Source organism: Aristolochia californica, unplaced genomic scaffold (genome assembly GCF_029961685.1).
Source record: "Aristolochia californica isolate CCGP_79_NKW_82.1479 unplaced genomic scaffold, dmAriCali1.0.hap1 SCAF_3, whole genome shotgun sequence".
Classification (NCBI taxonomy): Eukaryota; Viridiplantae; Streptophyta; class Magnoliopsida; order Piperales; family Aristolochiaceae; genus Aristolochia; species Aristolochia californica.
The window spans coordinates 8,424,231-8,447,513 of NW_027181992.1; the positions used below are offsets into that span (position 1 = coordinate 8,424,231).

At 37.4% G+C, this 23,283-nt stretch overlaps 1 protein-coding gene across 2 annotated transcripts in view; it reads left to right on the forward strand.

Annotated features, from left to right (window-relative positions):
* The window catches only part of LOC137958716 (E3 ubiquitin-protein ligase KEG-like), a 44,850-nt gene that overhangs the window by 10,732 nt on the left and 10,835 nt on the right, over positions 1-23,283 (forward strand). For both annotated transcript variants that reach the window (XM_068805811.1, XM_068805812.1), the window contains exons 2-12: positions 2,702-3,070; positions 3,628-3,858; positions 3,957-4,082; positions 4,166-4,502; positions 6,222-6,379; positions 6,591-6,748; positions 7,064-7,185; positions 7,292-7,426; positions 8,925-9,049; positions 10,129-10,233; positions 10,354-10,587. In XM_068805811.1, the coding sequence (XP_068661912.1) occupies positions 2,702-3,070; positions 3,628-3,858; positions 3,957-4,082; positions 4,166-4,502; positions 6,222-6,379; positions 6,591-6,748; positions 7,064-7,185; positions 7,292-7,426; positions 8,925-9,049; positions 10,129-10,233; positions 10,354-10,587 (2,100 nt within the window). The remainder of the gene's footprint in view (positions 1-2,701; positions 3,071-3,627; positions 3,859-3,956; positions 4,083-4,165; positions 4,503-6,221; positions 6,380-6,590; positions 6,749-7,063; positions 7,186-7,291; positions 7,427-8,924; positions 9,050-10,128; positions 10,234-10,353; positions 10,588-23,283) is intronic.

The following is a 23,283-nucleotide window of genomic DNA, read 5'->3' on the forward strand; positions in this document are numbered from 1 at the left end:
GGGAGGAAGAATCCCCCCCCGGTCCCGACTCTCGAGCCTGTTAACGAGCCGGCTCGCGAGCTTTCGAACCGAACCATGGTTTGGTCAAGGCTTGGTTTGTTAACTCAAACGAGCCTTATCTGGATCTCGAAATGAGGTCATCAATAAACAAAACAAAGTATTTATTGTAAAAAATACTAGTAACAGGACAGGGCCCCATACATCAGAATGAACATTTTCAAACAATTTTCTACTATTTGTCTGACTCAATGGGAAACTATTCGGATGTTGTTGCTTGTCCAATTGATAGGATACACTAAAAAGATAAGTTTGTAGGAAATGTAGAAAAATAGCTGAACTAACTTCACTAGGGAACCATGGCCAAGTGGTAGGTACCGCTGGAAGGTGAAATTGCAACATGAAGAGCAAGTGATGTTATCTGTGGTGAGCCTTCCAAATGGTACAGTGCACCTCTCTCATGCGTGGAACCAATCATCTTCCTTGTTGTGAGATCTTGAAAAACACAGTGAGAGGGATAAAATGTTACAAAACAATTCATGGATTTGGAGAATTAATTAATTGACAATATATTAAGAGGAAATTTTGGAACAAATAACATTGAGTTGAGTAACAAAGATGGGGTAGGTGTGATATGACCCACCCCCTAAACAGGGGGCAATGATCCATTGGCAAGTGCATGTTTTACTAAAGAGGACTCCCTCAAATTAGTAAACAAAGAAGACATACCTAACATATGAGTAGAGACTCCTCAGTCACTCACCCAAGAGGTCACAAAATGCACATGAAGAGCAAACATACTTGAGTTGGCAAGAGTAGCTGTAGGAGGTGGAGGTTGTGCAACAAATGCTGAGGAGGAAGAAAATGAAATAGAGGCCGATTGAGCCATGTGCTGAGTAAGTTGCTGCATCTCATCTAGAGCTCCTAGTAAGATACCCACCATGTGCTTGGTCACGAGTTTGTGTTATGAACACAATAACATTATTATTTTACTTTATTTTATTTCAGTTTTAGGCCACAAGGGTATTTTTGGATTAATTTATTTATAGGGGTATTTTTATAATATTTTATTTATAGGGATATTTTTGTAATATTTATATTAAACCCTAACAGGGTAAACCCTATTTAAGGGGTAAGAGTAATGAGAAAGAGAAATATTGAGAATTAGGTTAAATCCAGCGTAAACAAGCTTGAGATCACCTTCTTGATCTCGAGGTTAGGGTTTTCCTAAAAAATCCACGTATTCTCTCATCCTCCATTGATCTTCGTCTTCCCCATGTCTTCCTACTATCCCTACAGTAATGCATGGAAGACCCGTAACCCGTGGCAGATCCCTGATCCTTCCAAAGAATCCTTGTGTCAGATCCGGGACCGTAACAATTTGCCCTGGTGGGCTTTCCAAACTTAATCCAACATTTTTCAGAAAAAAATGATTAGCGTGCCCACTATGAACACACTTTCTATCATTTCTACCAGCATTCCGGCCTTGTCCTCTACCCGTCCCCTCTCTACCTCTTCCTCTAACATTGCCACCAAGACCATGAGCAAAATCGAACTACCCAAAGATATTAAATGCATATGCATTACCAGTTTTAATCTCCTTATTGCTTTTGGACAAATTTGATATTTCTGCCCGCATAACCCTATTAAAGGCTGTAGAGAGTGAAGGAATATCATATGAAGCTAGCGTCTAAGCCCTAATTGCATCAAAATCAGGTCCCAATCCGTCCAGAAATTTTGCAACTTGTAGCTGACCCTATTGCTTTCTGAGTTCCTTTTCGCCTGTTGCTTTCTGAGTTCCTTTTCACCAATAGTAAATGAATTGTACATACCATTTCTTGCAAAATGCCCTGTAGTTCATTGTAGTAATCAGTGACTAACCTTTCCCCTCGCTTGAGGCTAAAAAGTCTAGCATATAACTCATAGACACGAGATAGGTTGCTCTCTTGTGCATATAACGATTCCAAGGACTCCTACATTTCCTTGGCAGTCTCTGACCTGGTTTCTTAATCTCGGTTCCATACTGTTAAGCAATCATGTCAATACTTAACTATCTTCGACCTCCCAATCATCTGTCATGGGTACTGGAGGATCATCTCTGATAAACTTCAATTTCCTCTTGGCCTTAAGATAAATACAAATTGAGTTAGACCAACTAAGGTAGTGTTGTCCATTCAATTGTTCTGTGGTGATGAAAACCATATCTTTTCCATCTGAAGATCTAAAATCCCTTGTGGGAGTGATGCAATGGATCAGTTAACTTTGATCACCTGCATATCAATAAGAATCAGTGATTGCATTGGGAGTGATTGCATCAGATAAGAATCGGTTTACTTTTCTCATGATCTGCATAATGGCAATATTTATGGACCAGTACCAGTTTGAGCAGAGTCCTGCTATTTAGTATTGTGTATACTGTTTAAGTATTTTGTAACTTTTTTTTTTAAATAACATTGTTAATTTGTACTTGGCTCTTGATATTCATTCTGTAAAAATAAGGAATATTTAGAAGAGCAACTGGTACTCACCTGCTTCATTTCTTTGACTTACTGTTGTTGATTGCATATGAAATATTTCTTTCAATTGTTTATTTCTTTTGATCATTTCAATCTGAGTGAATTTTATTGTGGTCTGTTGTGAGTAATAAATGTGGATAGTTGGTTCCATCTGCTTAATGTGTGTTTGTCTATGCTATTTATCACAGATATGGAGCAGATGTTACTCGAGGAGTTGCAGAACTTCATGCTGCAGGTGTAATTTGTATGAATCTAAAGCCATCCAATCTTCTCTTGGATGGGAGAGGTCGTGCAGTCATGTCAGATTATGGGCTTCTTAAGATCCTCAAGAAACCTTCATGCCGAAATGCTCGACCTGGCCCAGAGAATGATTCTTTAAAGATGCATTCTTGTATGGACTGCACCATGTTGAGTCCCCACTACACAGCTCCCGAAGCATGGGAACCATTAAAGAAATCACTGAACTTTCTTTGGGATGACGGAAGTGGTATATCTGCGGAGTCTGATGCCTGGAGTTTTGGCTGTACACTTGTTGAAATGTGCACTGGTTCCATTCCGTATGTAGATTAACATTTTTTTTTTTATTCTATCACAGTAACAGGTCTCTTTGATATTTTAAATTGCTCAATCTGACAAAGCTTATCAGGTGAGAATGAAGTTGATGATTTCTAGAATTTGCCAGCAGTAACATAATTGAAACATACCTTTGACGACGATGATGATGAAGATAAGATAATTTCTAATTTTTCTCAAAAAATTTTAATCATTTGGCTATGTCATAAATGTTGTTGTTTTTTTTCACTTCAAAAAAATAAAATAAATGTTGTTTTTTTGATGAATTAGTAAATTTTAAAAGGAATATTTTAGTAAATTAAGTCAAAAGTTTTCTATGAAACTGTGATTTTTATATCTTTAATTTTTTTTTTGAATGATGATTGTAACCCCTTCCATTCTTATGGATGAATGACCAAAGGAAATCTAACCGGTTGGAATTTTCTTAGAACAAATCTTGTTTGATAGTTCCTAAGAGATGAAATTTGTGACCTTCTGTTTCTCTCATAGCAATAGTACATTGAAATTGATTTAGTGGTAATAGGGTCTCTTGTCCATGCAGGTGGGCTGGATTAAGTTCTGATGAAATTTATAAGGCTGTTGTCAAGGCTCGACGCTTGCCACCTCAATATGCTAATGTAGTGGGTGTTGGGATACCAAGGGAATTGTGGACGATGATTGGTGAATGTCTACAGTTTAAGCCTTCCAGAAGGCCAACTTTCCATGCTATGTTGGCAACATTTCTTCGCCACTTGCAAAAGGTTCCACGTAGTCCACCTGCTAGTCCTGAGAAGTGAGAAATGCATTTTACTGCAACTATTTGTTTAATTTGGATATATGCTTTACATAACTCAATTATAGATGTCTTATTGCTTTGCTTGTTAAACACAGTGATTTCTCCAGGATGCCTGTTACAAATGCTATGGAGCCATCTCCAACATCTGTCTTGGAGGTTTTCCAAGAAAATCCAAATATTTTACATAGACTAGTATCTGAAGGGGATCTTGAAGGTGTCAGGTGGGTACCAGATGTTCATAATATCTGGTTTATTGGGAGGCTTTGAACAAATTATACTGATGACTCTGTGATTTTTTTTGTAGAAATTTGCTTGCTAAAGCTGCTTCAGAGAATAACAGCGGCTCAGTTGTATCTCTTTTGGAAGCTCAGAATTCTGATGGTCAGACTGCTTTGCATTTGGCCTGCAGACGTGGTTCTGCTGAGCTAGTTGAAGCTATTTTGCAGTACAGAGAGGCAGACCCGGATGTCCTTGACAAAGATGGAGACTCTCCAATTGTATATGCTCTAGCTGCAGGATCTCCTGAGTGCGTTCATGTTCTTATTACAAGATCAGCTAATGTTAGTTCAAGGCTAAGAGAAGGTTTTGGTCCATCAGTTGCTCATGTTTGTGCTTTCCATAGCCAGCCAGATTGCATGCGTGTAAGTTCTCATCTTGTCCTAAGTTGTAAGAATGTGGATAATATGACCAATGCCAACTTTTTTTTTTGCATGCGTAAGTTCTCATCTTGTCCTAAGTTGTAAGAAGGTGGATAATATGACCAATGACAGCCTTTTGTTTTTTTATCAGAAATGCTATCTTTGTGCAAGATAAAAAACCCAGTTCTTTTTCTTTGAGAAGTCAGCATAGTCATCGAAGTGCACTCCCCTGTGGTCCCCTTCTTGCACTGAAAGAGAAAAGAAGAAGACTACTGTCTATTTGATGAGACTGATGGGAGAGAGAATCTTTAGGCTTACATGTGAATTTGTTTCACATGTAAGTTGGTCCTCAAAAGTGGGAGGGGAAATTTAATGTACATTGATTGAATTACACGTAGAGGTTCATAAAGCTTCCATATGTTACACTAACGATTTTTTATTTCACTTTGTATGCACTCCTGCTGATTTCTTGAAAGATAAAAGAAGTAGCATTTCAAAGGCATCTTGGCCCAGTTATTGACAAAGTTCAATATAAATGGAAAAGTATGGCAAAAATCAAACTTTGGGGCCAATAGCCTGAAGAGCAATAAATTGTTGTCAGCAGGCGATAAAACCTGTCAGCTATGTGCATAGAGAAAATGTTTTATTAACTGAAGCCCAATCCTTTTACCTCAGGCTGGAGTTCTGTGCTTGGCAGTGGATATATCCCAAATAAGGCTCATTATAAGACTATGGTGTGCCACTTCATATCCAAATTATAATATGCATCAACATCTATTCCTAAAAACATACATCCGGAAATAATAATGTAATAGGTACTGTGACTTGTACCACAACTTGCTGAAAATAATAAATTTACAAATCGAAGTTGGTTCTAAATAAAAGCTATTTGAACCAGTTTCAAAGTAGTTGGCTGATTATGTGCCTTTTCTGGACACTTTTGCCCCTACATGATGTCCATTGAGTAATTGGCATGCTTAAAGTTCCCATGTTGTAAGGGGTGTGCCTCCCTAGTTTGTTCTGTTCGTTCTCTTTGTTTAATAAATTAACACTTTTTTTAAAAAAAATTGGCTTGCTTAAAGTAATGAACTCTCAAATAGAAGTTGGTCCTAAATAAAAGCCATTTGAACCTGTCTCAAATTAGTTGGCTTGTTGTGGATCTTTTGTGGCCATTGTTGTACCTATATGTGTCTTGGTATTTTAGGAGTTCAGGAAATAGAGGTGTTGGATGACAAGCTTATCATTGTCTTCTCTCAAGAGGTTTGTGATTGTCTGGATAAGGCTTCTTCTACCCTCCAATCCTCATTTTTGGAGGCCGTAGCATATATTTGATGAACGTGCTCTTGAAAGATCTATTACATGGCTCAATATTTGTCAATTCCAGTGGTGAATTATTTGCTAAAGAGGGAGTCTCCTTTCTTCACATTATTGCCAAGGATTTTTTTTTTTTTTTTGAATAAGCTGTTGTTTATTTTTGGGAGCGTTTCTGTTGTCTGCTCATATCTTTTCTTGTAGCAAGATATTTGATATACAGGAGAATATTTTATTTGTAGAATAATCTACAGAAATAATAACCTCCATGGATTTTGGTTACAAAAAATAACAGAGGAATCATGTGCAATTTTACTCTCTCGAGCTGCAAATCTAATTTCCAAAATCTCTCATCTCTTTTTTGAAAACACAATTCTTCTTGTCTCACTGGAACCTATTTGATCATAACAGGAGTTACTGTTGGCTGGGGCAGACCCTAATGCTGTAGATGATGAAGGTGAATCTGTGCTGCATAGAGCCATTGCCAAGAAATATACAGAATGTGCAATTGTGATATTGGAAAATGGAGGCTGCAGATCAATGGGTTTACTGAATTCGAAAAGATTGACGTAAGAATGTTCCCCTGTTGTCAGTAGACTTAGATATGTAATATCTTTCTAAAGAAAAAGAAAAGTGTTGTGTAATGTATTGGAATTTTAGTGCCTCCCCTTCCATGCCAATATATATGTTTGGTCTGGAATTCTGCTCTATCTCGTTCACTCATAAATTGTTTTACTTTTAAAAATTCTTATATGTCCTTACTTGTTTGTATTGCTCCAGTCCTTTGCATTTCTGTGTCTCAACTTGGAATGTGCAAGTTGTGAGAAGGTGGGTAGAGGTTGCAACTCGAGATGAAATTGAAGCTGCAATTGATATACCTAGTCCAGCCGGGACTGCACTGTGTATGGCTGCTGCACTGAAGAATGACTATGAGACTGGTATGTAGGTTCTTCTAAATAATAGCTATTTAATACAAAGCAGTGACACTTTATGAGGGAATAGTTCTTCGTTAATCTCGTGGCTTTCCGGATCATCTATTCCTGTGTGACGTCTTTGGCATATTTATTACGAAATTACTCATTTGCTGTCTGGATTAGCTGTTACTTGGATCTATTTTTTGTGATCCGCGAATTGTCTTGCTGATACATTAGTTAAAGATGGTGTTTTCAGATCTTGTATTACTGTTGGGGATTCTATTCCCCTTGGGGTTTGAGGACTCCAAAACTATCTGATATTTGATGGTTTTGTTGCAGAGGGTAGGGAACTGGTCAGAATCTTGCTTGCTGCTGGAGCTGATCCAACAGCCCAAGAAACTCAGCATGGACGAACCGCTTTGCATACTGCTGCTATGGCAAATGATGTTGAGCTGGTCAAGGTAAACTATTACTTTTTTGACATTCAAATAAAGAGTGCAAGTCACTATCTGCTACTTCAGCCTCCCATTGCTCATGTTGTCTCCCTGTTGATTATTTTTTGTCTAGATTATTCTGGATGCTGGTGTTAATGTGAACATTACAAATGTGCACAATACGATACCTCTTCATGTTGCTTTGGCTAGAGGGTCAAAACTATGTGTTGGATTGCTTTTATCTGCTGGTGCAGACTGCAATTTTCAGGTAATCATAATTTCCAGAATGTTACTGCTGTAAGTCCTGGTGCAGTTTTGGTAATCTTGGTGTGGTCACTCCAAATGATGCAAAAAATTGTTGATTTAGATGCATGCATACCTATTTTAAATTGACACCAGTGTGCTGATCTGGGTTGCCTACCTGTACAATTGGCCTGTATTGAAGTGAGTTGGACTACCCGCTGTCTAGATTTTTCCTTTTCTGAAGGTTTACAAAATTGTCATCAGCTTGGAACCAGCCAGTTCTGAGAAAGCTAAGGTCAGAAATATATATTGGTCTAAGTACGTTGAATCAATTGATTTGCATCCTTTAGGCTGTGAGACAATGCTGTGGACTGGTGCACCAGCCACAGTGGTTAGAGATCTCATTGGTGATACCTGTAATTGGCTGGTGAACTGCTGCTCTAATGGCTTTACTGGATGAAGCAAATCATATTAATATTGCTGAATGTTGACCTCCCTCTGGTGTTTAAGAAACCAAGGAGAAGGCATTGAATTTCTCAAAAAGGAAGACAATGTCGTAGATGCTAACTGGAATCCTGAGTCATGCCTATTGGAATTCCATTGTCAATTGCCCAGTAAAAAAATCATACTGTACCAGGTTTTGATGGTGTCCCGTCCATGGAATTGCTGGGCCATCTAAAAACCTTCTTACTATTTGGCAGGGGATTCCTCTTTCCTTGAGGAAACTCTTGATATTTTCATTAGGAATAGTTTTCTTGTAAGCTCTCTATTATGATCTGTAGAAGTTTTGTACTTGTCATCTAATTTGCTGGGTAAAAGAATTATGCTCCTCATTGCCCTTTGATCAAATGTGTACTTTGTGAAAGGTCTTTGGGAACAATTGGTATTTGTTGTTTTCATCTACAAGTTTTCTTCTTAAAAGAACTGTTCTTTGAAGATGTAGGTATCGGTAAATTGCAGATTTTTTGGTGGGTACTAAATGCTCTCTTCATGGTGGAGGCTTGATGCTTTGTATCAAGCTCTTCAATGGAGCCCATATTTGCTCACTTGGCTTACTTGTACTTTTTACCTCTAATCACTTTTATTAGAAAATGCTTCATCTTTCTTCTATCTGGAACCTGGCCTTTGGGATCTTCTTTACTTTCTTGAATGCCTTAGTGCTTATATTCTGTTGCATAAAGTGCTTCTATGAGAGCAGGAGAGCTCATGTGCTCTTTTCCTTGGAAATCTAATTCTGCATGCTCTGCCGCTTCTTCATGCTTCTAATGTCATGCTTTACCAACTATTAGAAATTCTTCATTTAAAACAGAATATTATAAACTCTGACTTGGTAATTTATGTTTTTAGGTAATAAAAGTTTTTTGGTAATTTATGTTTTTAGGTAATAAAAGCTTGAATTCAGAGCATTGGAAAGTCTCACAATCTCTGTGCTAATTTGCAGTTTGAATAAGCAAATGTATATTCATTATATTTAAGTTCACTTATTTCTTCTTCTGATACTATTTATTCAATATGCTCATCAGGATGATGAAGGTAACAATGCTTTCCATATAGCAGCTGATGCTGCAAAGATGATTCGTGAAAATCTTCAATGGATTGTTGACATGCTCCAGTATCCTGGTGCTGCAATTGAAGTTAGAAATCACAGGCAAGTAACACCTACATGCTAGGAAGATGTACACCACCTTCCCCACTGACACCTAAGCTGCATAGCGTAATAAATATATGGTTGGTGTGTCTGTGGTCAAGATGTGTCTCTTTTTTTTATAATAGTAATTGATGACATTCTGTAAACTACAAACATCCATTGGATAGTTATGCTCTTGGATCATACTATATTATGATTTTTTTGTGTGCCCTGGAATGCAATCTCAAGATAAAAATGCCTGTGACTTAGATTGGATATTTAATTGATTTGAAAAGTATATGTAAACTTTTGAACCCGGCATTGTAAGGACAAGGCATTGATGATGATGATGATGGTTATTATCATTGAAAAATATGTAATTTGGGGAGGAAATAGAAGAGAAAAAAGAGTTCTGGAAGAGGAGCAACTTGGATGCCTTGGAATCCGAGCCAAAAAGCCCGTCCAGCTTCTTTACAATCAGGGTTTAAGTGAAAATTTACAAAAGGACAAAAATGCTCCTCATTACTCGAAATTACATATCTCCTAAAATACATGTCTAAATTGAATGGAAATTTAACTAGAGATAAAATAAGACATTCTCTATCTAATAGCCATACTATAAGAGAAAAAAGTACTGTGAAAAAAATGGGAAATGACCAAAATACTCCTGGACTTGTATTTTTACAATCATCATGATCATGAAGTTTATATATGTTAAGTTTGATTTTCAAAATTTGTCATAGTTGTTGTTTGTATGGTATCTCGCTTTTGAAAGATAACGTGAAGAAAACCTCAATTTTTTTTATTTTTTTTGAATGATGAAGAAAATCCTAAATCATGCCTCCTATCCTATGGTATATTTAGGTAGGCATCTGTTTGTGTTACTTTTCATTATTAGGATAATTTATATGTCCCATGTACGTAAATACTTGATAATTTTAAAGTTTTTTCGATGATGTTAGAACTGCTATTAGATGGAAGGATGAAACAAAAAACAGATGGTAAAAAAAGCAGTAAAAGCTATATCAAATATACATTTTCATGGAAGCCACTGGCATTATTGATTTTGACTGATTTTATGGCTTAATTGAATGGAATAGTGGTAAGACCTTGCGTGATTTTTTAGAAGCACTGCCTCGAGAATGGATCTCTGAAGATCTGATGGAAGCACTCGCCAATGATGGAATTCGTCTCTCTCCTACAATGTGTGTATGCAATGGCTTTTAAAGCTTATTCCTCTTTATCTTCGTGTTCTTCCTTTGAAGTATTATATATGGTCTTTTATTGGCTTTGCCTAATATGTTTTTATCTTGCTTATTGTTTAGATACAATGTTGGAGACTGGGTGAAGTTCAGAAGAAGTGTGAAGACTCCTACTTATGGATGGCAAGGCGCTAGGCACAAGAGTGTAGGTTTTGTACAAACTGTCCAAGATAGGGATAATCTTATTGTTTCATTTTGTAGTGGTGAGGCTCATGTTTTGGCAAGTGAAGTTACAAAAGTGATTCCTTTGGACAGAGGACAACATGTTCAACTAAAAGCAGAAGTTAAAGAGCCAAGGTAGGAAGAACCTCCTTAATCTTTCTCTATTATTTAAGATCTTGGCAAGTTTATTTACCAGTGTGTGCTGCAATACCATCTAACTTAAATGTCCCTTAGATATGGTTATCATGGTTTGAAATATCACCAATATGCATCTTATTGCAGAACCGATACAGTTGTATTGGCTGATACAGATTGATGTGGCATTTGATTTGGGTGTACCAGTTAATATGTATTGGGATTCTTGTAGCCAGTACTGATATGGCAAACTATGGTTGCCCATTCTTTATGTATCTGTTAGATATCAATGTTGATTATGAAAATAGGACTATGTAGTGTTTTGAAGATAATCTAGGCTGGTTCAAATCTGTTAGAATTTATCTGAAGATTAAGTAGAAGACAAAATATTTGAAAGATGATCCTATTTACCCGATGATTAATGATTGGGAGGTAGAAGATAATCAAATATGACATGGCTAATAAACAACATGCAGTCAAAATTCAGGAAGTAGGTGATGAATTGTGAGACATCAAAAGAAATTTGGAAGTCACTAGAACTCTATATGATCAAGAGAGCAACTGGTCTTGAATCTATAAATTGTATACAAAGTTCTTTGGGTTAGAGAGGAGAGATGATGAGTTATTGATAATTTCAGCGAGTTGTGGAGTATTTTATAGGAGATTGGGACTTACCATCCCTGTACCATGAAGGAAATTGAGCTTTGAGCATAGTAGGGGCTGCTACATATGGCCAATTTTTTTGATAGTTTGGGTTTTGAATATGATGCAATTCGTGTCCAAATACTTGTAGATGATACCATACCTAGACGCAAGAAAGCAAGTAATGTGTGTAGAGGTTATCCAACTAGTTCAAGGTCCCCCAAAGACACCTCGTGGACGTGGCTAGGGTGGATGAGGACTAGGCAAAGATGCAATTGAGTGTTGAAGAGGCCATAGTGATGGTAGTGGTGAGATAAAGTGCATAGTGAGGGCACTAACCATTTTTCAAACAAATACCAAAATAAATTCGGGAAGCCTCCCTTGACTAACTTGAGTTTTCCTAAGAGAGGAGAATCATCTACGAATGGTGTAGTTGGTATGGTACTTGGTGCTCCAGATGCAACAATTGGTTCGACGCATGGCACAGTTCATTGCATCTTCCTCATCCATGGTCCATAATGTTTCTGTCGCCATAGCTACTATGGCAAATTAGGTATGTCTGTTACATGCGTCTCTGGTCTCTTCAGGGGTTATTGACTCTGGTGCATGTACGCACATGTTAGGCATTTCCACATTATATTTATATCTCATTTTGTCTTCCTCATTCAAACATGTCACACTTGTAGATGGTTTTACCTCGCTTGTGAGTGGAGTTGTGATGGTTCAACCCACTCCATTCTTGTTTTTAAATTCTGTTCTCTTGTTTTCAGTAATTTTCTATCCTATTCATTGTGTCTTTAAGGAATTTGTTCTGGGCAAGAGAAAGAGGGGCTCTACCTCCTGGAACGTTTGGTAGAACCATCTTCTTCAATATTGAATATAGTTGTTTCACCTTTCTGGTGGCACTTATGGTTATCCTTCTCTAGCCAAGCTACTCTAGTTTTTTCTAGAAGGTACTATCATTTTAATGTGAATCTTGGCAACATGGGAAGCACCATATAGCTTCTTTTCCACCTAGTGCAAGTTGTTGTAATAGTTTATTTGAAATAGTTCACTTAGATGTATGGGGTCTCCGTCATGTACCTAGTATCTTTTGTTTCGTTTATTGATGACTTTAGTCGGTCCACATGGGTGTATCTCCTATAGGAGAAATCCGAAGTCTTTGATGTATTTTTGAATGTTTATAGTGAAATAAAGAATCAGTTTGGTGCTTCACTTAGTGTTTTGTGTATTGATAATGGGTTTGAGTTCATAAATCGTAAATTTAGTACATTTTGTACCACTAATGTCAGCATAAATCAACCTTCCTCTGTCTATACCCATAACAAAATGGAGTTGTAGAATGAAAGAACTACGACCCTTTTTTTTTTTTTTTGAAGTAAAAAAGAACTACGACTTGCTAGATGTTGCCCGTATTATGCTCTTTTAGATGAAGGTTTCCAAGTCCTACTGGAGTGATGCTATTGTCACTGGTTGTTTTCTGATTACTAAGATGCCCTCATCTATACTTCATGGGAAGATGCCTTTACATATTCTCAAGTCGACTAGTGAGTTGTTTCCCCTTTGTCCTTGTTGAATTTCTAGAAAAGAGAACTACTTCACTGACTTGTTGTAATTTGAGTACAATGAGTCTCTATTTATAATAGAGGAAACAAGTAGAATCCGATTGCAATTAAATTACCCTTGTCCTGGTTATACCCAAAGTTTATTTAAACATAAGTCCTAGCATAAGTAAGCAACTGAACATAAATAGAAAATTGAAATAACTAAAACACTTTTTAACTGAAACAATTTTGTGAGACATCCTCTTAGGTGACTCTTGTAAGATTCTGCATATTAATTACTACTCTGTAAGACTTCTTTCTCTGAGAGTCATGTAAGATGGGATTTCTTGAAAAGATAAATACTTCACTGACTTGTTATGATTTGAGTACAAAGAATCTTTATTTATAATAGAGGAAACAAGTAGAATCCGATTACAATTAAACTACCCTTATCCCAGTTACACCTAAAGTTTAATACTTAAAGATAAGTCCAAACATAATTAAACAACTGAACAGAAGTAGAAGACTGAAATATCTAAAACTCCTTTTAACTGAAACACTTTTGTGAGACATCCTCCTGCGAGTGCTCCTGTAAGATCTTACCATATTAATTATTGCTCTGTGAGATCTCTTTTTGTGAAAGTCATGTAAGACTCTTCCATCCCTGCTCTTCAATTGTCCTCGAGTGTTTGGTGTTAACATATATGTACAATAGGAATAGGGTTATTATTGTAAATTTACATTTATTATCACATACGGAACTATATGTTCCCTAAGTTCCTTCTTCTCTGTATGAAAATTAATCGGGAAAGGAAAATCTCTTCAAAAATCTCTTGACATGGTATTAGAGCTTCGTTCCACGCCCTGATATTTTTTTTCCGAGCTTGTTCGGCGCCCTTAGCGGTCTCGGTTCGGCGTTGTGCTCTCAAATGTGAGTTATCTTTCCCTCTTTCTCAGTTCTCGATTTGCAGTGGATTTTGGAGGGTCTTGTGGGTTTTATTTCGGATTTCGAAGGTTCCTCTCTCGGGTATTTCATTTTTTTTGGTGTTCAACAGGAACATCTTCGTTTTTGGTGTTCGATGGGAGCCAAAGGTCCACTCCATGACGATTCTTCTGCTCGGTACATGTGTTGCAGCATCTGCAGTGGCCATTTCTACAGCTGCAGAAACGAAGGCATGGCTCATATTGGCGTGGGTGAGCACAGTTACTGGAAACCTTTCATTGCTGGGTTCTGCAACAAACTTTGTTTGTGAGCAAGCTCGCAGGGGCATCTCTAGTTATAATCTCTCCTTCTGGAGCCATCTCTGGTTTGGAGTTCCATCAACACTTATTGTCATTGCAGTGGGCTTATCATGTTATCTGATAGGTTAGACTCATTCCCTATCCGTTTCACGGGTAAAAATTACACCGGCTGGGAATTTCAATTTCTTTTATTCGTTAGAGGAAAAGAGTTATGGGGTCATCTAGATGGGAGTGATCCCCCACCTCGAGAGGCCGAGGCTTTGTCCAAGTGGACAGTCAAGGATGCTAGGGTCATGACCTGGATCCTTGGCTCTGTTGAGCCTAATTTTGTTCTCAATCTGAGGCCTTATCGAAATGCGGCTGACATGTGGAATTACCTCGCCAAGGTTTACCATCAAGACAACACGGCTCGACGTTTTCAATTGGAGTATGAGATGGCTAATTTCACACAAGGAAGTCTCTCCATTGATGAATATTTTTCTGGTTTTCAAAACCTTTGGGCTGACTATGCAGACATTGTTTATTTTAATGTTCCCGTTGCAGCTCTCTCTACTATTCAAGTAGTTTATGAAACTAGCAAGAGAGATCAATTCTTGATGAAGCTCTGTTCTGATTTTGAAATTGCACGGTCTAATCTGATGAATCGTCATCCTGTACCATCTCTGGATGCTTGTTTTAGTGAACTTCTTCGTGAGGAGCATCACATAGTAACTCAGGCTGGCATGGAACATCGGGCTAATGTTAGTGCCCCTGTTACTGTGGCTTATGCAATACAGGGGAGGAATAAGGGAAGAGACATGCGTGTTGTTCAGTGCTTTAGTTGTAAAGCTTTTGGTCATATTGCTCGGGATTGCCCTAGGAAGTTCTATAACTACTGCAAGAAACAAGGTCACATCATCTCTGCCTGCCCCATTCGACCTGAAAGGAAGCAGGGTACTGCTTATCATGCCTCAGCTGGTGCCTCTAGTTCTTCTGCATTGCCTGTTGCCTCGCCGGTTGTTCCTATTCCTGTTGCACTTACAACCTCTGCAAACCCGAACATACTCACTCCTAAGGTGGTACAACAGATGATCATTTCTGCTTTCTCTACTTTTGGGCTCTCAGGTAATGATCAAGTTTCTTCTAAGCCATGGTATTTTGACTCTGGAGCTTCTAACCATATGACCAATACTATTGTTTCTCTTTCCAATGTCAAAAATTATGATGGAAATCAGAAAATTAATACCGCTGATGGCAGCTCTCTGCCTATCAGTGCTGTTGGTGATCTTTCCTCTTGCTTAACTGATGTTTTTGTGTCTCCTAACCTCTCCACACATCTTATTTCTGTTGGTCAATTGGTCGATTATAATTGTAATGTCCATTTCTCTCGATCTGGTTGTGTTGTGCAGGATCAAGTGTCAGGACGATGATCACGAAGGGGCCTAAAGTGGAACGACTCTTTCCTCTTTATGTTTTTCCTTTTACCATTAGTCCTAGTTTTCCTTTCCTTTCCTTGGCATGTAATGTTGTTGGTTCTGGACCTAAGATGTGGCATAAACGTCTAGGCCACCCAAACTCTGATGTACTTCAAAAATTATTTAATTCTGGTGTTTTGGGACATAAAGCATGTTCTTCTCTTGATCTTTCTTTTGAATATTCATCATGCAAACTTGGCAAAAGTAAAGTTCTACCTTTTCCTCATCATGCATCTCGTGCCTTACAATGTTTCGATATTATATATACTGATGTTTGGGGGATTACACTTGTTGTTTCTCATGTGCATTAAAAGTACTTTGTCACCTTTATTGATGACTGTAGTCGGTTTACTTTCTACGGGCTAAGGCCGAAGTGATTTTAGTATTTAAGCGTTTTCTTGCGCTTCTAGAGACTCAATTCTTTGCCAGCATCAAGGTCTTGCGCTCTGATTCTGGCGGTGAATATATGTCTAATGAGTTTCAGGACTTTCTTCAAAGCAAAGGGATCGTCTCTCAGCGCTCTTGTCCTTCGACACCGCAACAAAATGGTGTTGCTGAGCGAAAAAGTCGTCATCTTCTTGATGTAGTCAAAACTTGAATCATCTGTTCCTTCTCGTTTTTGGTGGGAAGCGCTTTCTACTTCGGTTCATTTGATCAATCGCTTACCTTCTCCTACATTACATCATGCTTCTCCCTTCTTTAAGTTGTTTGGCCATTCTCCTTCATATTTTGATCTTTGGACATTTGGTTGTGTTTGTACTGTGCATCTCCCTGCTCATGAACGACATAAACTTATAGCTCAATCAGTTAAATGTGTTTTTCTTGGTTATGCTATACCTCAAAAGGGTTATGTTTGTTATTATCCACATGTTCGTTTTATACGTGTTTCTCGGAATGTGGTTTTCTTTGAAAATCAATATTCTTTTCCATCTCATGTTGAGCTGCCATCTGCATCTTTATCTCTTCTGCCTAGCTTTGATGATTTTTTGCCAATTGTGGAAAGGTTCACACCTGGTTTTGTGTATAGAAGACGTAGTAGACATGAGTCTGATACCACTTCCTCTGTGCCCCCTCACGATCCTGTCCTGGCACCTGCTCCTACTCCTGCTCCAACTTCCACCGCTCTTTGCCGGTCTACTCTCCCTTCTCGGCCTCCTCATTGGTATGGTTTTTCCTCCACTGTCTCTCCTTTGGCTACCTTATCCTCTATTTTCATTCTCACTTGTTACAAACAGGCCATGGAACATGAGTGTTGGCAGCATGCAATGCAAACAGAACTTCGAGCTCTTGAGGAGAATCACACTTGGGATATTGTTCCTTGCCCCCCTACAATTAAGCCTCTTGGGAGTAAATGGGTTTTCTCCGTAAAACTTCGCTCTGATGGCTCTTTGGATCGGTACAAAGTTCGCCTAGTAACTCTAGGCAACAAACATGAATATGGGATAGATTATGAAGATACATTTGCTCCTGTTGCCAAAATGACCACGGTTCGAACTATCTTAGCTATTGTTGCTTCCCAGTCGTGGCAATTGCATCAAATGGATGTGAAGAACGTCTTTTTTCACGGTGACCTTCAATAAGAGATCTACATGAAGCTTCCCTGTGGTATGACTACTACTTCTCCTCATGATGTCTGTAAGCTAAAACATTTTCTATATGGAGTTAAGCAAGCTCCCCGGGCTTGGTTTGAGAAGTTTCGCAGTACGCTTCTTACCTTCAGGTTTACACAAAGTCAGTATGATTCTTCTCTCTTCTTCCGCAGTCTGCATCGGTCTCTTGGTTTATGTGGATGATATAATAATTACTGGCACTGACTGTGGTTTGATTACTAAGGTTTAGTAGCTGATGCATGCCACTTTTCATATGAAAGATCTTGGTCAACTCACTTACTTCTTAGGACTGGAAGTACATCATCGGGCCAATAGTATTTTCGTAAACTAGCATAAGTATATTCAAGATATTATTACCTTGGCTGGTTTGGAGGACACTTCTTCAGTTGATACTCCTATGGAGGTCAATGTCAAATACAAGAAAGATGAAGGGGACCTTCTAGATGACCCTACTCTATATCGACTGGTTGGGAGTCTCATCTACTTGACCACTACCTGCCCCGATATCTCATATGCAGTTCATCAGGTCAGTAAGTTTATGTCTTCTCCTCGGTATCTCCATATTGTTGCAGTTTGACGCATCATTCGCTATCTTCGAGGTTCTCCTACTCGTGGGTTATTCTTTTCTACCGGCTCATCCCTTCAACTTGTTGCTTATAGTGATGTTGATTGGGTTGGGTGTCCAGATACACGTCGATCTACTACGGGTTGGTGTATGTTTTTAGGTGATGCTTTAATTTCTTGGAGATGTAAGAAACAGGATCGTGTTTCAAAATCCTCTATTGAGGCCGAGTACCGTGTCATGTCTACTGCTTGTTCTGAGATTGTATGGCTACATGGTCTTCTTTCGGAGCTTGACTTTCCTCATACTACTTCTACCCCTCTTCATGCTGATAACACTAGTGTTATTCAGATTGCCACCAATCCCGTTTTCCATGAACGCACCAAGCACATTGAGGTTGATTGTCATTCTATCCGAGATATCTTGGAGAGTCGGGTAATATATCTTCCTTACATTTCTTCGGACCTCCAAGTGGCCGATGTCTTCACCAAAGCAATGACTCGACAGCGGCATCAATTTTTGGTTGGCAAATTGTTGCTGGTTGACTTACCAACATCTATTTGAGGGGGGATGTTAACATATATTGAAAATAGGAATAGGGGTATTATTGTAAATTTACATTTATTATCACTTACGGGACTATATGTTCCCTAAGTTCCGTCTTCTCTGTATGAAAATTAATCGGGAAAGGAAAATCTCTTCGAAAATCTCTTGACATTTGGTTCTGTGTTATGTCCATGTTCTTGGTCAATCTCCTGATAAATTATCTCCTCGATCACTCAAGTGTCTTCCTTTGTTATTCTCATATTCAAAAAGGGTACAAGGTTTACTATCCAACATCTAGAAAAAATGTTTGTGTTTGTAGTTGTGACCTATTTTTAGGATGTCCCATATTTTTCATAGTCTATTGAGTCTAGTACTCCACTTGTAGTAGATGGTTGTTTACGTCAAGCTATGGAGGATGTTCCTAACATTGTGCCAGTTGTTGATTTGCTGATACTGAAGCCACTGCAGGTGTATAAAGGAAGGACACCTTCCAAGGCCATCACATGGGGACATTCTCCTCCATTTGCACCAGTGCCTTCTCCGTTTGCAATTCCTAAAGTAAGTGATTTACATTTACTTGTTTCACTTCATAATGGTGTTCAAGATGTACTCTACATGGTACGAAAGATTCCATTTCCAAGTTTGTTTGCTTTGATTCGTTATCTAGTTCCTTCTAAAATTTTTGCATCATACATGAAACCATGTCTTCTCCTCGTTGGAAAACAGGCCATGGATACAAAGATGGAGGATTTCCATGATAGGGGCATGTGGACGTCATATGAGCCACCACCAGATGCTACTATAGTTGGCTATCGTTGGGTTTACACGGTGAAGTACAAAAGTGATGGTTTTATTGAAAGATGTAAAGCCAAACTAGTCACTAAGGGTATACACAAACCTATGGAGTGATTGTCTTTGAGACTTTTTCCCCAATTGTATGATTATCCTCAGTTCGAATATTATTTTTTGTAATAGTCAATAAGGGCTGACCTTGATTTAGTTGGACCTTAAGAATGTTTTCTTGTATGGTGATCTAGCTAAGGAACTTATGTAGAGTAACCTCTGTTTTGTGTTGCTTAGGGAGCATAAAGCTATCTATGACCTCAAGCAAAGTCCTAGAGCTTGGTTCAAAAAATTTAGCTAAGTAGTTATGTCATTGGGGATTGTGAGTAGTCACCATGACACTCGTTTGTTTTGAAGAGAATTTTTGCTACTGTAGTGTTGATTGTATACTTAGATGACATAGTCTTGTCGGGAAGTCATGTGAAAGACATTGGAGAGGTCAATGGACATCTAGTGAAACATTTTCAAACTAAGGATTTAGGTTCAGTCAAGTATTTGGGATCGAGGTAGCAAGGAGTAAAGTAGGCATTGTTTTGACACAGAGAAAATGTATTATTGATATGCTTCATGTATATGGCCAGTTGGGCGCTAAGCTTGCTGAGACACCCATCGAGGTAAATCATAGTCTCTATAAGACGACGATTGCAGAGCTTAAAGACAAGACTATATACAGGAGGTTAGTAGCAAATTTATTTATCTTGCAGTGACTTGACCAGATATATCATTTGCAACTAGCGCGATTAATCAGTTTATGGAGCATCCAAGGAAGATATATTTGAAAACTGCACACATGAAATTACGATATTTGAAGGGTGCACCAGGGAAAGGATTGTTGTATGCACCACATAAACACTTGCAGATTGAGGGATATTTTGATGGAGATTATGAGGGGTTTCAATTGGATGGAAATCTATCTTAGGGTATTGTGTTTTTATTGGTGAAAACATAGCTAGTTGGAAAAGTAAGAAAGAGAATGTTGTGGTATACTCTAGTGCAGAAGCAGAGTACCTAGCAATTACCCATGCAGTTACTGAACTTCTGTGAGTGAGGTCAGTGTAACAGTTGAGTTTTTCAATTGCTTGAAGCTATGAAGATGTTTAGTGATAATTAGGGGTGGGTTGGTTAGTCAACAAACTTAAAATTTGAAGTTCATCTTCATCTCCTGCTTCAAATTTATTTCATTCATGTACATGAACTTCATTTTCAAACTTGGTGTTAGTGTGGACGAGTTCATGTGCACTGAAAAATAGTTTCTAGTGTTAGTGCCCCCAAATGAGAAAAATATAAAAAATAAGGGAATGAGTAACTTGTAATAGTATACTTAATTAAAACATAATACTTAAACCCAAAATTAGGTAAAACAAACATGATTACTACACAAATAAGTAATTTAATGTATAATTAAAATATATTAATATATTATTTAATTAAATTAGATATTATATTATTTAATGATTGCAGTTTATTGTACATTAATACAGTAATTACGTGAGCCAATGAACTGTGCACATGATTAATTATAAAAAAAAATAATAACATTAAAAATAACATAAACGAATATAATAAGTTTATTTATTAATTTATTAATATCATATGATATACTTTAACATAAAAAGGAAAGATTAAACAGGAAAAATTGATCAAATGCTAAATTTAATACACTTTATATTTTTACGTATTATTAATTAATGATATTTTTCCGTTAAATTTAAAACCATTGATTTTATTAATTATAAAAATGTTTAATTAAACCAAAATAATTGATCAAATGCTTGATTTAACAATATTTTAATTACCACTATTAAATCACTAATATAATACAGTAATTGAAAAATAAATATAATTAAAAAATTAAAAAATAAATATGATTAAGAAGGGAGTGGATCATCAACACCTCATTAGGCATTGTCTCCCTATCCCCTCTGTTTATTCTCCTATAGGCTGATCTTATTGCCCTAGCCGTACATATATTAATTGATGATTTCAGCTTGTAAGCTATTTGGTTGTACCGTTGTCTTTGCAACATCACTTAAAAAAAAAAACCACTTAGATTAGTTAACTCTTTGACTCAGAAACTAAATTAAAGTTCCAGCAAACCTCAAAACAGTCTCTGCAGAGTAATGACAAAACACAGCTGACAAATGGACATAAAAGACTTAGCCCAGTAAATCCAGATTAATGACCAAGGTTGACATCCGGATTAACTTCTCACTGCATTATAAGGTCAAATCATTTCCCATGCTAGGTTCATCCACCCCTGGATAGGAAAGGAACTTGACCCCAAATTCATAAGCCAATGGTCCTTCAGATCAAACAACACCATGGTTCCTCTCCATGTTCCTTCAAAAGCCCAATTAAGTGGTAAGTGATGAACCAGACCCATCACTTGAGAAGAAAGAAAACAAATTGGTGACCAAAATTAAGAGGTTGGAAAAAGATCTCATCTCAAGTTCCATTTCCCACAATATTTAGATAAATCACCACCATGATCCTCTCTTCCTGTCAATTCCATCATTCCTTTATTGTTGAAAAGTTATGAACCAGACTCATTACATGAGACAAAGAAACATAGAAAGAAGACTGCAAAGAGACAGAAAACAGCAAAAAAAAGTTTATCCAACACCAAAATGACAAATAAAACTGAAGGCGACTCGAAGACGGTTATTAGTTGGTGTTCCAAAGACAGCCTCCCCCCTTGGTGCCATTGGCCCATCACTGATAGTACTGCTGACATTGTATCTTCTTTGCACTGTAATTGGAATCTCATTCCTAGATCAACCAACTCTTTGGCTGATAAATTGGCTCAATTCGGAACTTCCCAGCAATCTCTCATTGTACGGGAAGGATTCCCTCCTTTGTAATTTGCTCTTTTGAGCTTTTGTCTTAATAAAAATCAGCATCATTTTAAAAAAATGACAAATAAAACTGAATTAGATTGTAAAAGTTACATAAATGCATTGTCCCACTCACTACCACTTTACTAACAACTATAGTTTCTTTTCCACCAGCTGACCAGCCAAGTATACTTCAGAAAGAAAGTTTGAGAATCACATTGAAGTAAAATAATTGTAATAAAATAATTAAAACAAAAATTAAAGTAAAACATAAAACATAAGGATTCAAAACAAAGAAAATAACCCATAAATCCTTTTTGCACAATCTGAGAAGCTGATGTGCACCTGAATACACACATATCTAAAACAATCACACTCAAAAAGAGATAACACTAATGCTCCTCCACTCTGGTCAAAAGCCCATGCAAATGGACATGGTACTTTCTAGGAACTAAATTAAAAAGGTTCTTCAGGACAAGCAACAAAGAGAAGTAGCTGGAATTTGTCTGTTATGTTCCCTAACTTTTCGTCATTAAAATGCATTTCAAATCAGTTGTCCTTAATTACAGCAAAGAGCTAATTTAAAGATTTATTGGAACATAGATAATAGCAGAAACTAATAAACAAAACACTGCATCTTTTTTTTGCATAAAATGCAACAAAAACCTCCAAATATCCATAAAGTGGTATTCAATGGTTATTTGTTGGAATCTGTGTGAGTGCTGCATTACCGCTTTTGTTGTAGTTGATTCAATTTGGTTAGTTGATTCTTTATCCTCTAAAGAGACTACTGGATAAAAAAACTTACATGTTAATCACTCTTTAAAGGTAAATTGGGTGCAAATCAAATCTCCCCCCTTCACTCAAGCTACAATCAACACTAATTCTTAGAGAGGTGCCTATATGAGCAGGCCAAGGACAAGGTAGTATCTAGGTGTAACCAAGCAGAGTCACAAATACCCTTGTCATGGTGGAATTCTTAGGCAGATATTTCAAAAGTAAAGAAAAGAAAACCATAAAGGTTGGAAAAATGGCGTATAAGATTGAAAATGATGGGTCTCCATGTTACTTTCACCAACTCTATACAATTATGCAATAGGTGATAACTAATAAAAAATATAAGAATACAACAAGCAATAGGCAATTTGTAGATGATTGAAGAAAATTAATGTCATGCACAAGAAATTCCCCCTTTTTTCAGCTTCCCTTTTCAAACCAAACCCACTTCAGGTTCACCACAGAATTTTACCGGCAGAACCTTTTTATCAATGTTTTCAATAAATTGTTGAAGAGAAAGAATCTACGCAATTCTAAAACCTCTTGAAAAATGGTAACGACACTCTATTCCCACTTCCCCTAAACCTCAAGAACATCCAACAGGCAGCTGTGTAAGTGTAAGGCTGGAGATAAGATCAGAAG